A 14,971-nucleotide genomic window follows, 5' to 3' on the forward strand; every position below is an offset into this window, starting at 1 on the left:
TTATTACCTGTTCATTACCTTGTTCATTACCTCATTCAAGATGCTGCTGAGCACAATGGTGTATTAGTTAGATATCTTATAAATGCACACTATAGAAATGTGATCTAGAAAATGCAATGTGTCTATAGAATTTACAAACTAAGGCACATCAGTAGGTTTAAAAGTTTTTCCTAAACACGTACTGATTTTGGAAAGTATCTTAAATATGTGTATAAACAGTACATGTATGTATATACTGTTAATTTTAATGCTCTTGAAAGGGGCAATGTGACATGACATTCTAATAGTGGTTAAAAGGGGGATTGTTCCTTATTTATGTCATGTTTTTCAGTTTGTGAGTTTGGGAGATGAAGTTTTGAAAGTGAGTTATCTCCGAGCTTTTGTAGGGAAAAGTCAACATTTTTCCTTATGAAAATTTCTTTTGAACACATACCTTTTGGGGAATTTATTAGTATCCAGGAGCACCTATGGGCCTCTGACGTTTTGAAATGTAAAAAAGGGCAAAGGGCAGGGGAAAGGGATACAACATAAAAGTGAAGTGGCGAAGGTGAAAAGTGATAAAATCAAGATTTGATTTGTTTATTTAGTTAAGATTTATAGACCGTTCCCCAGTAGGCTCCCAATTTAGTTATTAGTCAACTAACTTCTAGTCCCAGTGAGTAGTAGTCGCAAACTTTTAAGCTATTGTGTGCTTTCTCAGCTCTCATCATAAAAAATTACTGTGCATTCTTGAAAATGAATTACTTACTGTGCTGTACACAAATGATTGCAGCCTAAAGGTAAACTTTGAAGTGTTTCAATCTTATAATAGAAATCTCTAGTTCCACTTGAATACTTGACATTCAGGAGCCTTATTTCTTAGAATTTATAAGATATTTAAGAATTATACTTCTACCTGACAAAGATCTGTGTTTTCTTTTGGAAAAATCCATTTGATTTTATTTCTTTTCTCCTTTTTAAAAAAGATATTTGGGCGATAGGGTGTATATTTGCAGAGCTGCTAACATCAGAGCCAATATTCCACTGTCGACAAGAGGACATCAAAACTAGTAATCCTTATCACCATGACCAGCTGGACAGAATATTCAATGTAATGGGATTTCCTGCAGGTACATATTGTGTTTTTTTTTAATTACTGCTGTTCAAACCAAGATACGTGTGTTTGAAATTGTTGCCATCTTTGCATATGAAGGTTGCAGCTGATCAAAGCAATAAAGCTGTTCAAATATGATCTTTGTTTCATGAAATGCAAATTCAAGAGTGAGTCTAAACATAATGCTGCTACCAAGTGAAATTTTGTATTACTACTACTACTGATAGGATTGACTTTGTAACATCTGTGTGTATATTCAATATTTTACCATATTTAAAAGGATTGAATTTTCTTACAGGGAAATAAAAACATGAGCAGTATTTCTGCGTGTCTCCTCCGTGTTGTGTCTTAGATACTTTAAACTTTGCAGAGGACTGACAGATATAGGCAAAAAGTATTGCACCCCACTGGTAAATCTTTAGCAAATGTTTAATTATTGTAAAAATTAATGATTTTTCATTTTCAGTTTTCTGTTGTGGCAGAAAATATACTAGTGTGTCTTGATTTGGAAAAACTGCTTTAGTTTAACCAGAAAACTGAGGGTCAGGCCTAAGCCCAGACCCAAAGCAAATTCCAAACAGCGAGCCTCTTGCTATGCCTTCCCCTCAACCCCTGGTAATACCTTGTTTAGATGCCCCTGAACATCTGTTGGGTTAATGGGATGTCTTGTGGTGTTTATGTGGCTACTGGTGTGTTGTCAAAATGATAGAGGCCTTATTTTAATATTTGATCCCTCTCTCCTCATTGTGTGTGTTCCCTCCTCATCCAGAGTCCATTCAACAGGCTTCTACTAATAGTCTTGTTCTTCCACCACCTTGTTAGACTCTCCTCATTGGCTTCCTGTCTCTTATTACAAGAAGTTCAAACTCTGTCCCCACTGTCATATTCACCCCCTAGTTACTCTTCTTTTTTTTTCTGAACACTTCATTTCCATTTCCCACTCTTGGCTTCATGCCTTCCATCATGCTACTCCCAACTTGTGGAACAATCTTTCTTTCCCCGTCTATCTAGTGTGCCTTCTCTTTCCTCCTTCAAAAAAATCTCCTTAAAGCTGATATCTTTAAGCAATCCATTCTTCTCTCACTATTAAACTATTTTTTTCGTCTTTATCTTGCTTTATTTAGACTCTAAACTCTTTTGGTGCAGAGATTCTTTGTTTGTGAAGTTCTATGTAAATATATAGTACTGTATTAATGTTTTGTAATAAGTTTGGATTGGATTGTGTAAAAGTTGATCTTGGTTTGAAGGTCCCCATTTCTTACCCAAGAATATATTTGTTTATCATTTTATTACTTTAAAACCTTTTCTTGTATCATTTGCCATTATAAAACCATTAATCTGGTGCAAAAGCCAGACAAATATGAGAGGGAGGAAAAGGAAATACAAACAAAATACAAAGCAGGAAACAATTAGATAAATTCCCTCCGTAGTTGTTTCTAGATTTTTATTGACCTCATCTTCTATCCAGATGGACCAACAAAGTCCTCAGTTTTTCAGGTTGATGTCGATTCTCTGTCATTAATGCCATGCAATCATAAACAGTTGTAAAGTTCCAGGAGTACAAACCTAAATTATACAGATGGGTAGATTTTTCAAATACATAGCTACAGGAGACTGTCATACAGTCTCTAGGCCAGAAACATGATTCTTTGTCTGCAGGAAAATGGTAAATGCCATCCCAGAGAACAGGAAAAAACTTAAAAGAAAAAGAAGCTACCAACTTGGAGCTTTGGGATTGACTATATGCTTAAAAATTATTTACAAAGTGAAAAATACATCACAAACTTCAGGGTCACATTAAAATAGTTTTAAGTTATTTGGAGTTTTTTTTTGCCTTATATATTAATAAATTGAGAAATAGATTCCTTATACATAGTCTGTGCTTGATATATCTTAATAATTGCTAACATATATCCTTTAATTACACCATGTGTCTGGGATAGAATTGGCTAAAACTTTTATATTTGTTGAAGGGAGGTTGCAGCTGTAGTGGCTGCTGCAGATTATGGGTAATGCCATCCCAAGCACCCCAATGGCAAAACAGATGACGCAGAACCACTGCACTAAACCATCAGGAACTTGGGGCAGTTAGAACAGGAAAGGCTGAGAGGAGGAAATGATACAGCTACTGATTTCCTTTTGGGTTCTCTGATATGGTGGTTGTGATTGATCTTGGTGGGTTTGACTTGGTGTGAATCACTTCTCCAAGGCAACTTTTTAGGAGGAGTGGAATATACTGCATCTTTGGGCCTCATTATCCATCTTAGTGAGCAATGAAGGTAGTTCCTGTGGGTTGGGACTGACTCAAGCTGGCTTGTCAGTGTGTCTTTGTGATTTCCTGTTAGATCAAATTTGTCACCCTGATACAAACTCCTTAAAAAATAAAAGAACCTTAATCAAAATCTTGTATTGCTACTTTCTCAATTACCTTAACGTCAGTATCGTCTTTAAATAAATGAATGAAACCTGATCTGGGAGGATGCTAATTAGAACATGATCAATTCCTGCTGGCATGTTAGTTTCATGTGAAATCTTGTACATAGTTTAGCAACTGTTATTGCATTTGGGGGTGGTATTTAAGGTTCTTAAATTAAGGAGTTAATTGGCACATTGTCAGAACCTGTTCCATTATTGTCCATTGTGAAGAGATACTGAGGGCATTCAAGGAATGTAGAGACTAGGACAAAGCCAGGTTAGGTATATGGGAAGAGAAAAATAAGATTAAAAAGAGATTTTGAATTATGTCTTTTCCTCTATATACAAAAGAAGGCATATGAGAAAGTACTAATGCATGTTGATCTTGCAGATAAAGATTGGGAGGACATAAAAAAGATGCCTGAACATTCAACATTAATGAAAGATTTCAGAAGAAACACGTAAGTTAAAGTTTTGCTGAGCTTTTTAGAGAGATTAGTTGTCTATTTCATCTTAATTATAATTACCTTATTTAAAAATACTTTGCTGAAGTAGGCACCATCTTATAACCATATGGTAAAGGATGAATATGAAATTATTATGGCTTAGATGATGGAGGAAATACTTAATTATATTTAAATGAAATTCCTTAAATACTAGGATGCTTAAAACTCAGTATACTGTGGCTGTTCAAGTGTAGAAAATGTTAGAAGCCAGATACTGGTTATCCAGAAAGCACTGTTTAGTGAAATGAGAAGTAAAGTGGCAAATGTGAAATTGATGATATATGTGAGCGGAACTGGATAACTCTTGAGGTTGCTAATCACAGCCTTTCATAGATGTTACAACTTCAGATTTGTATCAAATCTATGGTGATGGAAAATTGTTCCTTTGTGATAAATATGTCAAAAGAGTTGGTGGCCTGACTCTACTTCCACACAAACTGTCAGCACAACTGGCAGTCTCAGGCTTGGTCTACACTAACGAGGATCTAAGTTACGCTTGTTAAGTTGCATAAATGATGTAACTGAAGTCGAAGTAGCTTAGATGGACTTACAATGGTATCTGCATCACACATGTTCTCCCGTCTACATAGCTTCCGCCTCTCGGAGAGGTGGAGTAGTGAAGTTGATGGGAGAGCGCTCTGCCATCAATTTATCGCGTCTTCACTAGACTCACTAAATCGATGCCCGCTGGATCGATCGCAGCAGTGCCGATTTAGCCAGTAGTGAAGACAAGCTCTCAGTACTTGGGTCAAAGCTAAATAGGGGGTGAAGGCAAGGGGGGGTCTCTTAGAACTGGGTTTAGTCACCTTGAAAGAGTAGTTTGGCTTTGTCTGCAGTAGAGAACTGAACTGTTCCTACTTGAACCTGTTGGATAGAAACAATTTAATACAAATGGCTTAATGTGTCCACACTCACCAGGCAGATTCTGACCTGTTGCAGTTTAGCCTTGTGACTGAACTACTATGTTTTAAACAATAGCAGTTGCATTGCCTCTGGGCACCTATTCCAAAAGCAGTGAATTTTGGGAGATTCTGAAAGGCAACCCATTGTATTGTTAGGGCAGTGTTGAAAAGGCTGACTAAATATTTAAGCCCCATGCACGCTGGCACTAAAACAGTATAGACTGATAAAATGATATTTAAACTTGCTGAAAAGGAAGCCTAATCGAAATAGGATTTGAGATGCGTGATCATTCAGAGCACTTTTGTTTGTGGTTGTTTTGTATGTTTTACAAGCATGCTAGGAGGACAAAAGTGTTATTTCTCTAATGTCAACAAGGAAGCCTCCGGTGCCTGTGCCTTACCTGTTCAGTAGACAAAAATGGAGCTTTAGTCTCCAGAGCTGTCAGTCAACATCTTTCATAAGCACTAGGTTAACTTTCTCTAAAAATGCCCAGTACTAACATTGAAATATACAATACTTTTTTTTTTTTTCAGGTATACCAACTGCAGCCTTATCAAATATATGGAAAAACATAAAGTTAAACCAGATAGTAAGGCATTCCACTTGGTAAGCTTCTGGTAATTATATCAATTGAAAGAGCCACATATATGTTAGCAGTGGTCAAATTTGGGGCTGGGCTGGTGCCAAATGCTCTTTCACTGAATTTATTCGCAGTGCTCCAAACTATTAACATGTATTTCCCGAACTGGAAACACTGCAGAGTACTTCTCATTTATTGCTCCTGACTAAGAGAATAATTGCATGAAGAATTTAACTGGTTTGGAATTTGAATACAATACATCACAGGTTTTCTATATTTAATAATCATGGTAAATTTGTGGTTTTATTTTTGTTACTGTAGTTTTTAATGCACTTTACTGCTTTTTCATTTGCGTGTATTTTAAAAAAGCAAATTAAAATCTATTTGTGATACAAAAAATCATTAAATCTGGAAGATGCATATTGATTTGAATATTTTCCTTATTTAGCATATCAGATATGTACTCTGGGAAATATTGTATTAAACTTTGAAAGTTTAGTTTATCAAATTTAAAGAGCCTGCTTCCTAGAGGCACAACTCTTTTTAGTGGCTTATTTATAGATACTTCCTAGTAAAATGTTCTTCTCATAAGCTGTGATAGCTGCATACCAAAATGTTTCCTCACTAAAACTCTGACTCAGCAATGTACTTACGCTTTTGTATAACTATAAGGACATAAGTAGTCATATTGCTTAAATAACTTGCTGAATTGGGGACTGATTTTTTTGTGTTGTTTTCAAACGGATATATTGTAGAACTGTTGATACATTGCTTATATTTAAAGAGCATTTAGGCAAATTTAAAAACCTAGACATAAAGTACTGCTGACCTCTGTCAGCAGGTTTAAAGAGAAACAAATCTATCGATTTAACTTGGAGAATTCCAGCATCTTCTTTCCAATGTAAAGATATAGATATATACAGGTTTCAGAGTAACAGCTGTGTTAGTCTGTATTCGCAAAAAGAAAAAGAGTACTTGTGGCACCTTAGAGACTAACCAATTTATTTGAGCATAAGCTTTCGTGAGCTACAGCTCACTTCATCGGATGCATACTGTGGAAAGCACAGAAGATCTTTTTATACACACAAAACATGAAAAAATGGGTGTTTACCACTACAAAAGGTTTTCTCCCACTCTCCTGCTGGTAATAGCTTATCTAAAGTGATCACTCTCCTTACAATGTGTATGATAATCAAGTTGGGCCATTTCCAGCACAAATCCAGGTTTTCTCCCCCCCCCCCCCCCACCTCCCCTCACACACACAAACCCACTCTCCTGTTGGACAGTCTCTACATAAAAGAATAAATGGACAAAAATCAGATGTCGAGAATTATAACATTCATAAACCAGTCGGAGAACACTTCAATCTCTCTGGTCACACGATTACAGACATGAAAGTTGCGATATTACAACAGAAAAACTTCAAAACCAGACTCCAGCGAGAGACTGTTGAATTGGAATTCATTTGCAAATTTGTTAAACCCTGGATTTGTGCTGGAAATGGCCCACCTTGATTATCATACACGTTGTAAGGAGAGTGATCAATTTAGATAAGCTATTACCAGCAGGAGAGTGGGGTGGGGGGAAAGAAAACCTTTTGTAGTGATAAACACCCATTTTTCATGCTTTGTGTGTATAAAAAGATCTTCTATACTTTCCACAGTATGCATCCGATGAAGTGAGCTGTAGCTCACGAAAGCTTATGCTCAAATAAATTGGTTAGTCTCTAAGGTGCCACAGGTACTCCTTTTCTTTTTATAGATAAATACATCCCCCTCATTCAGCTGGTAGGCAGAGGCGTGGGCAGGCAGCTCTGCGTGCTGTCTCCACCTCCAGGTATCGCTCACGCAGCTCCCACTGGCCGTGGCTCTTGGGAGCCCCCCAGGTGAGCACCGCCCAGAGCCTTTCACACCCTGTCACGTGCCCTAACCCTCTGCCCCCTCCCACACCCAAACTCTGCTGCTGCTGGGGGGAAGAGGGGAGGCACGGAGCCCGGTAGGGAGCCTCCCAATGTCTGCTCTTCCCCCTCCCCCCCCAGCACCAGCTGCCTGGCCACGCCTCCACCTAGGAGCTGAGCGAGGGGGATGTTACCACTTCTGGGGAGTCCCCCAGGTAAGTGCTGCCCACGAGCCCGTCTCACCCTGTCCGGTGCCCCTGCCAGCTCCCACACCCAAACTCTGCTGTGGGGGACCCCGCGGAAGCACGAGACTGCCCCAGCAGCGGCTGATGTGCCTGGTGCAGGGGCTACCTGAGCTGCCCCTGAGCCAGGCACATCGGCCGCTGTGGTGGTCACGGAAAGTCATGGAATCCATGACAAACTCGCGGCCTTATCTATAAGTGAATAATACTCCTTTGACAAGTGCTGTTGGACATGAAGTTTTAAATAGTGAGACGGACAATACAACATCACTGTTGTACTAGTCTCTGATTATTGTGATTTGAAGTGGGGTTAATTATAGTTTGTAGAATTTGGAGGCCTAAGATACTTCCAATAATTCCAAATGCTTTTGTCTTCCTTTAGAAGAGATGCACTGCCTTCTGCCTGCAAGTTTGATTACATTTGACCCTACTGTAGGCAAAATATTTCACTGCTAGCTCTACATAGTAATACAAAATCTTACAGAAGCACAGAATTGCTAGTTAAGAATAACTGACAAATTTCTCTCCCCCTTCCCCCGACATACACCATTTTATCCTAATTCTACAGCATGTAAAAGAGGTCACTTAATCAAGTTTTCAGATCTCCATTAGGCAATCTAATAGCAAATCCAATTATGCAAATTTTAGTGTCAATCTTGGTAACCTATTCATACTGATCACTTCAGCATTAGGTAATGCACTTATCATATAAACCCAAACTGCTTTTCATTCCTTGCCAGGAGCCAAAAATCCCTACTTTTCCCTACCTAACTGCCAAAATCTCTAGTTTCCTCTTGACAGCGTCTGTAGTACAGTTAAGCATTTCCAGTACAAAATTCTGGACCACTTTGAAAATTAAGATTAAAAATGTATGGGCAGCATAACACAAATTTAATATAAAATTAAATATCACTGGGAATACTGTAGTGATTCTATTATTCATTTTCATATTTAATTCCTAGGGGCACAACTGGAATTAAATCAATTTTTTAATTTATCTGAAGCTGCTGCATTTCCAGTCTGCTGCAGGGGTCTTCTACAAAATGTAGGTCAAGCTTTCCATGTAGTACAGGTCTTGATAATAAGCACTTTTAATATCCCACACAATAAGACAATGGGTCACTTTGGTTCAGAGCAAATTAGCTTAATTGAAGAAGGGTGAATGGTCTGGCCAAGTTCGCCTGAAAACTTCTCCTTTGTTTTCCAAATCTTGAAGGTCTTGAGATTCATTTTGCTGTTCAGTGGAGACAGTCAGTCACAAAGTAATCATGGATAGGATGTGCTCACAAAATGTTTTGTATTTGTCCTCCCTCTCCTCCCCGCCATGGTATCACTACAGGGCAGCAATTGTTAAGATACCTTAACAGTGTATGTCTTATCTCTAATGTTTTTGGATTTCCATCCCGAAAGAAGGGATTAAAACAGGGTGCAAGATCAGGGCTATCCATACTAATTCCACCAGAGCTTTTGGGACAAGCTCCAGAGGGAAGATTGAGTCTGAATATGTTCATGCAATTACACATTGATTTTTCCCTCTTGAAGTTGGCATTTCTTTGGAATTGTTCCCCTGACTCACTCCCCCTTTTTTCCTCTTCAGCTTGATGCATTAAGGTGAGGTGCCCTCTTAGAGACACAGAACTAGCTTTGGTACCCCTACTCTGACCTTGATCGCAGAGTGTGGTCCTTTATAGTACACAGTGTGGTTGCTCCTCTGTTGCTTGCTTTGGGGGCAAGCCCTCTTTATAGTCTAGCTGTTGGTAAGGATTGATCACCAGAGGGTGAATCCTGCTGTCTAGTTTCTAAACAGCAACTAGTCCCAGTGAGAAGCCTCTCATCTGTTATCCCTTCAAATTCTATAAGTGGGGGTTTTACCCCACTGAACTCAGCCCTTACCCACTAGTCTTATTTGCAATCTCTTGTTTTGAGGGAACATGGATTGTAAAGGAGTTCAATGAAGTTTAAGGTTATTGATTCCAATAAGAATCTTGTTCTTATTTTCAGCTCATGTTAACTTTACTCTTTTGGAATTTAAATTGAATTGTTCTGCCTAATGTTTCATGTGGGCCTAGACATTGGTAGGGTCTCTTTCTGCCACTCCCCCAAAGTCTCTGTCTGATAGATTTGTGGTGATGGAATCTAGCTCTTCAGGTTGAAAGATGCCTTAATTTAATTCCTGTTCCAAAGGGTAAAAGGAAAATTGTCCCATCAGTTTGTGATAGACATAGCAGAACACTAGAAGACTCAGTCAGTTCCCCAACACAATCTGCAGCAAACCCATGAAATCAGACTCTATGGGATCCATGAAAATCCTCTGCTCTCTCTGCACCAATCCCCTCCCAGACCTACTCAAAACGCCTCTTTTTTATTATGCACGTGTTCTTAGGCAAACTCCCCAGTACCCTCAAAGACCCTCTTTTCTCTCTCTCTCTCTCTCAACCAGATCAGACAAAACACTGGCATAATTTCTTTATATTTTATTATACTACTTTCTGACATCCTAATGTAATTAGAAAGTATCCCAGAACCCAGAATCTTCTTCGAGTAGTTCCTATGGGTGTTCCACTGTAGGTGTGCTTGCGTTCCTGCACTGCTGATCGGGGAACTTTGGTAGCAGTGTCTGGTAGACCCACACATGCTCTCTCTTTCCTTGCCACAAGGCTAGTCAGCACATGCGGGCTAACCCCATTGAGTTCCTTTTCAACCGCCCTGGGTAGAGACAGAGCTATTAGCAGTCCATTAACGACTATTATCTCAACCTTACTTTTGTAGCCTAGAGCTTAGTTTTTAGTAGTAGTTGTTGCAGTGTGTCTTCTTTTCTCAAAAAAATAAAATAATAAAAAAATCTATACCTATAAAGAGATTGTATTTGTTTTTCTTCCTGCCCTTTCTTGTTGGGGGCCCTCCCCCCCCCCCCCAACGGGGTATGCCTGGTTCTCTGGGCTTCAAGAAGTGCCTCTCATGCAACAAGGCTATCCCGTAGCAGACACATATTCACGATGCTTTCGTTGCCTTGGGGAAGGACATGTCTCTAAAATATGCTCTCTGCCAGCAGCTTAGACCTTGGTCTTGCAAGGACAGAGCTGAGGCAGAAGATTATATTCATAGAGGCACCCCTCACACCTTTACGGACCCACAACAAGAGTCACCAAGCAGATGTGAGTCTTCCCCACACCCCTCAACATCCAAGAGCTATGGGGTGAAGACATCAGCTGCTGCTGTCTCTCGTAAATCAAGAAAGAGAGCTGGAAGTCCCCTCAGTGAGCCACGAGCTAGCCGCAAACAGTCCCCAGCATGGTTGGTATCCTCGATACTGTCTCCACCGGGACAGATCAAGCCTGAATACTCACGGCTCAGGACAGTCTACAGCGGCAGGTATCATTGATACACCTCCAGATTCAGTGGGCATGGGCACTGAGTCAACAGCACTGAGGGAGAAGGACAGGAGCAAGCACTTGAAGGCACTATCATTACCAACATCACATCTGGTGCGGGCAAGATCTCTGTCCTCCCTAGCACCACCAGTGGCACTGAGCTGGTCAGCACTGCTGCAGTTCCAGTAATCGAGGGACCTCTGTATAACTGGTGTGCCAGAGTCTCCTCTCCTCAGTACCGGGACCTCCACACCGGGTCTTTGTCCAGCACAGAAGTCTTACCCATTGCTTTGCCATGCTCCCCTGCTCTCTAGTGCAGACTCGGATAGCGAACCAGAGGAGGGGGTTCTCAATAATCCTCCCATGTTCCCTACAGTGCCAGATATTAACAGGGTCCCCGGGCATATCCTCATATGGCCCCACAACTGTTATCCTGGTACGGTCAATCATGGACACCACCACCGGGCTCTATGCGACCACCACCCCGGTGGCCATACTGGGACCCCTGGGCTCTACATACTGCCCCCATACCTCTGGGGCTCCTAGCCCCACCCAAGAACCCTGAGATGTGCTCCCTCGGGCATGTCATCCAGGGCTTCAGAAACTCCAGGAGAAATCCTGGAGAATCATAAGAATGATTTTGAGGAAGAGGCGACCCCAAAGACCACATCCTTTTCCATCTCAGATGAGGCTGTCATGCCTCCCGCACCATCCCTGGCAGATTATTTTTGCCTCTTCCAGGATCTCACAAGGAGAGTTGCAGACTCTCTCCAGATATCGCTGGAAAAAGTCAAGGACACACACCGCAAGCTCCTTGACATTCTCCATTCATCTTCCTTCTCAAAAATTTCCCTCCCTATTAATGAGGCTCTCCTTGATCCTTCGAAAACCAGATGGCATATGCCAGCATTGCTAACTCTGACATGCAAGCGGGTGGACAAAAGAGAGACAGAATTCCCGGCAAGAGGGACAGAATTCTTCTTCCACCCAACTCCATTGTGGTGGATGCTTTAAATACATTGTTTTAATGTGATTTAGATGGAATGCGAGTCTCTTAGCTAATGACTGCTGCTCTCCTAATGTGGCTGCTGACAAAGGCCTTACAATATGGCTACAGGAAAAGGCCTTATCCTTACAACGTGTTGGTTGAGGTGCAGATAGATCACTCCCCAAAACTTCTACAACCAACCATCGCTACCCACCCATTTGGCCACCGGCTGGCAGCGTTCTGCGGAACCTGGGAGCACACAACATCAGACCAATGGGTCTTAGAGATCATTTGTAAAGGGTACTCTACCCATTTTACCTCTCTGCCCCCTCCAAAACACCCTTCCCCAACCCTTCTCACAAGAGTTTACTATGACAAGAGGTAGATAGTCTCCTCGTTAAGAGCCAGAGAACCAGTACCTCAACATCTATGAAGCATAGGGTTCTACTCTTGCTATTTCCTAATACTCAATAGGAAGGGAGGTTAGAGATCCATATGAGACCTCAGTTTGTAAAAAAGTTTGTAAAAGCTCAAAAATTCAAGGTGGTCGTTTCAGCAATGATAATTCCAGTGTTGGAACAGGGAGACTTGTTTTCAGCCCTCGACCTTTAGGATGCCTACTTTCATATTTCAATCATACCGACTCACAGGTGATTTCTCAGGTTCATTCTTGGACAAGACCACTGCAGGGTGCTCCACTTCCAGCCATCATTGGCCCCGAGAATAATTTCCAAAATTCTCTTAGTGATGGCCTCCCACTTACATGCCCAAGGGGTCATGATCTGTCCTTATCTGGACTATTGCCTCCTCAAAACCTGGTCTCTCCAAGAGGCTCACCGAGTCACCAAAGCTGCAATGTACTTGCTTATAGAATTGGGCCTACAGGTCAGTGCCTAGAAATCACCCCTCGCTCCAGTACAGTACCTGGAATTCATAGGCTCCAACCTCAACTGTTTACATGCCAGAGCTCTCCTACCTCAACACAGATTCCTCTCTCTGGCTACACTCACAGAGACCATTCAAAAGAGCCCACAGATATCAGCCAGAAACAGCCTACAACTCTTTGGGCATGTGTCAGCAGGCACAGTGGTAATACCTCATACCAGGCTTCACATATGGTGCCTTCATATTTGGTTCAACTCAGTTTACAGACCAAACAGAGACAGACTAGACAAATCCCTGTCACTACCCACAAGGGTCATAATTTCCCTAGACTGATGGAGAGGCCCAGCCAACATTTGCAAAGGGATCCCCTTCTTGCAAACCCCCTCCCCCCCGTTGTTGCTTCTCACCACCGACGCATCGCTCAGAGGGTAGGGAGCACATCTAAATGGCCTTACAACACAAGGCAAATGGTCTCCCTCAGAGATATCCCTTCACATCAACCTGTTCAAGCTAAGAGCAGTCAGGAATGCTTGCACCCAGTTCCTCCTCCTGATCAAAGGATCACACATGAGTCCATAAGGTGAATAACTTCTTCCCAGCACCAGTGAATTCCTGGGTTCTGTGATGCTCCCAGCAACACTTTTTTCCAATTTTCATAAATAGGGCAAATTTTCATAGGCTCTCTGGTTTCTCAGAGTCTTTTCCCCTTTTCACACTCTGATCCTTACACACACACACCCTCCCCCCAGGTAGAACTTATCTGGGACTTCTCTAGGTTCTTCTTCCCATGTCGTCTATTTATCTCTTTTTTGTATATAATTTTTTATTTCTATTTTCTTTCCCTGAGTTCCCCTTATGTATGCCTATGGTCACGAGACAGTGCACCCAGCCACTCTGCTCCTACTATGCTAAACTGCAGAGTCCCTTCTGGAAAATTAGGTGAAACGTCATTTCCCTTCCCAGATACAATGCAGCTAGGCTCTGTGCTGATAGGATGACATCACAGTACAAAGCTGAAATGCTCTCTGCACTGTCTTTCCTTTCTCCCAGGGTTAGATAATGTTTACTCTTGTTTTTTGATGGAAAGTCTTTTACTAACAGATACTTCTGCACTCCCTGAGTGGAGCAGAAAATGTCTGAGTTTCAATCTCTTCTGTGTCATGATAGTTATATAGTCATTCATCTCTGAATTTCCACTGTGTTTTCTATTTTCTCCTGCCAGTTTGTGATCCAATGTGCTTAGAACTCATCAGCGTCTTACTGATAGCTTCATAACCTAATAACCATAATGCTATGCCAGGATGTTGTTTTGTTTAGTTTGTGCTGTGAGACGCCATTCAGTGAATCGGCTCTCCCTCTTTCCTTTTCTGGTGCCTGAGTCAGTGCAAGAAGAGTTCCATTCAAACTGATACTTCACAAAAGCCATGTGCAGACCGTGAAGAACTGCTTGTGAATCTCATGCTGTAAGTTGAGTGTATAACTATTTTAAAGACTTCCATCAGTGACTAGGTGCGACTGGAATTTAGTAAACCGTTCTGTCAGTTATGCACAAAAGAAATAGTTGGCTTTGCAGTGCTAACAGGAGTAAAGAGCAATTGAAAAAACAATTTGTCACTAAAATAAACCAAAAACCAAATACAAGGAGCAGACATGGAGTTAGAAGATTCCATTTTTATATAGTCACTTTTCAAAGTAGATTCACACTTGTTTATAAAAGCAACAATGGTTGGAAAATACAGCAGTCCACATACTGAGTGATGTAAGTAATGAGAGCCCATTGCCTTGTGCGCCTTTCTTTGCATGGCTTCATCGTTCAATAAAGCATTAAGTTCAGAATTTTCATCTTTATCTCCTAAGCCGACTATGGGATTTGCCTAGGTACGTGAAGGACCATCTCATTCTACACAACTTCCCCCGTCACAGTTACGTTCCACTGTATTAATGGAACTGTCAGAGAAGGTGAAACTTATATGTGTGGAAAGCACGGTTCTCGGTGTATATGGCACTTGGTCTTGAAACTACTACATATCTCACCGCTTTTAGATTGAATGGAAACCCCACGACTTTGACCTACTCTTCTCATAATAAAAC

General features: G+C 41.0%; 1 protein-coding gene across 4 annotated transcripts in view; it reads left to right on the forward strand.

Moving 5' to 3' along the window:
• CDK8 (cyclin dependent kinase 8) overlaps positions 1–14,971 on the forward strand; it is a 206,385-nt gene that overhangs the window by 173,794 nt on the left and 17,620 nt on the right. For all 4 annotated transcript variants that reach the window (XM_048846242.2, XM_048846234.2, XM_075127517.1 and 1 more), the window contains 3 exons: positions 966–1,109; positions 3,900–3,969; positions 5,451–5,523. In XM_048846242.2, the coding sequence (XP_048702199.1) occupies positions 966–1,109; positions 3,900–3,969; positions 5,451–5,523 (287 nt within the window). The remainder of the gene's footprint in view (positions 1–965; positions 1,110–3,899; positions 3,970–5,450; positions 5,524–14,971) is intronic.

This window comes from Caretta caretta, chromosome 1, assembly GCF_965140235.1.
Source record: "Caretta caretta isolate rCarCar2 chromosome 1, rCarCar1.hap1, whole genome shotgun sequence".
NCBI lineage: Eukaryota > Metazoa > Chordata > Testudines > Cheloniidae > Caretta > Caretta caretta.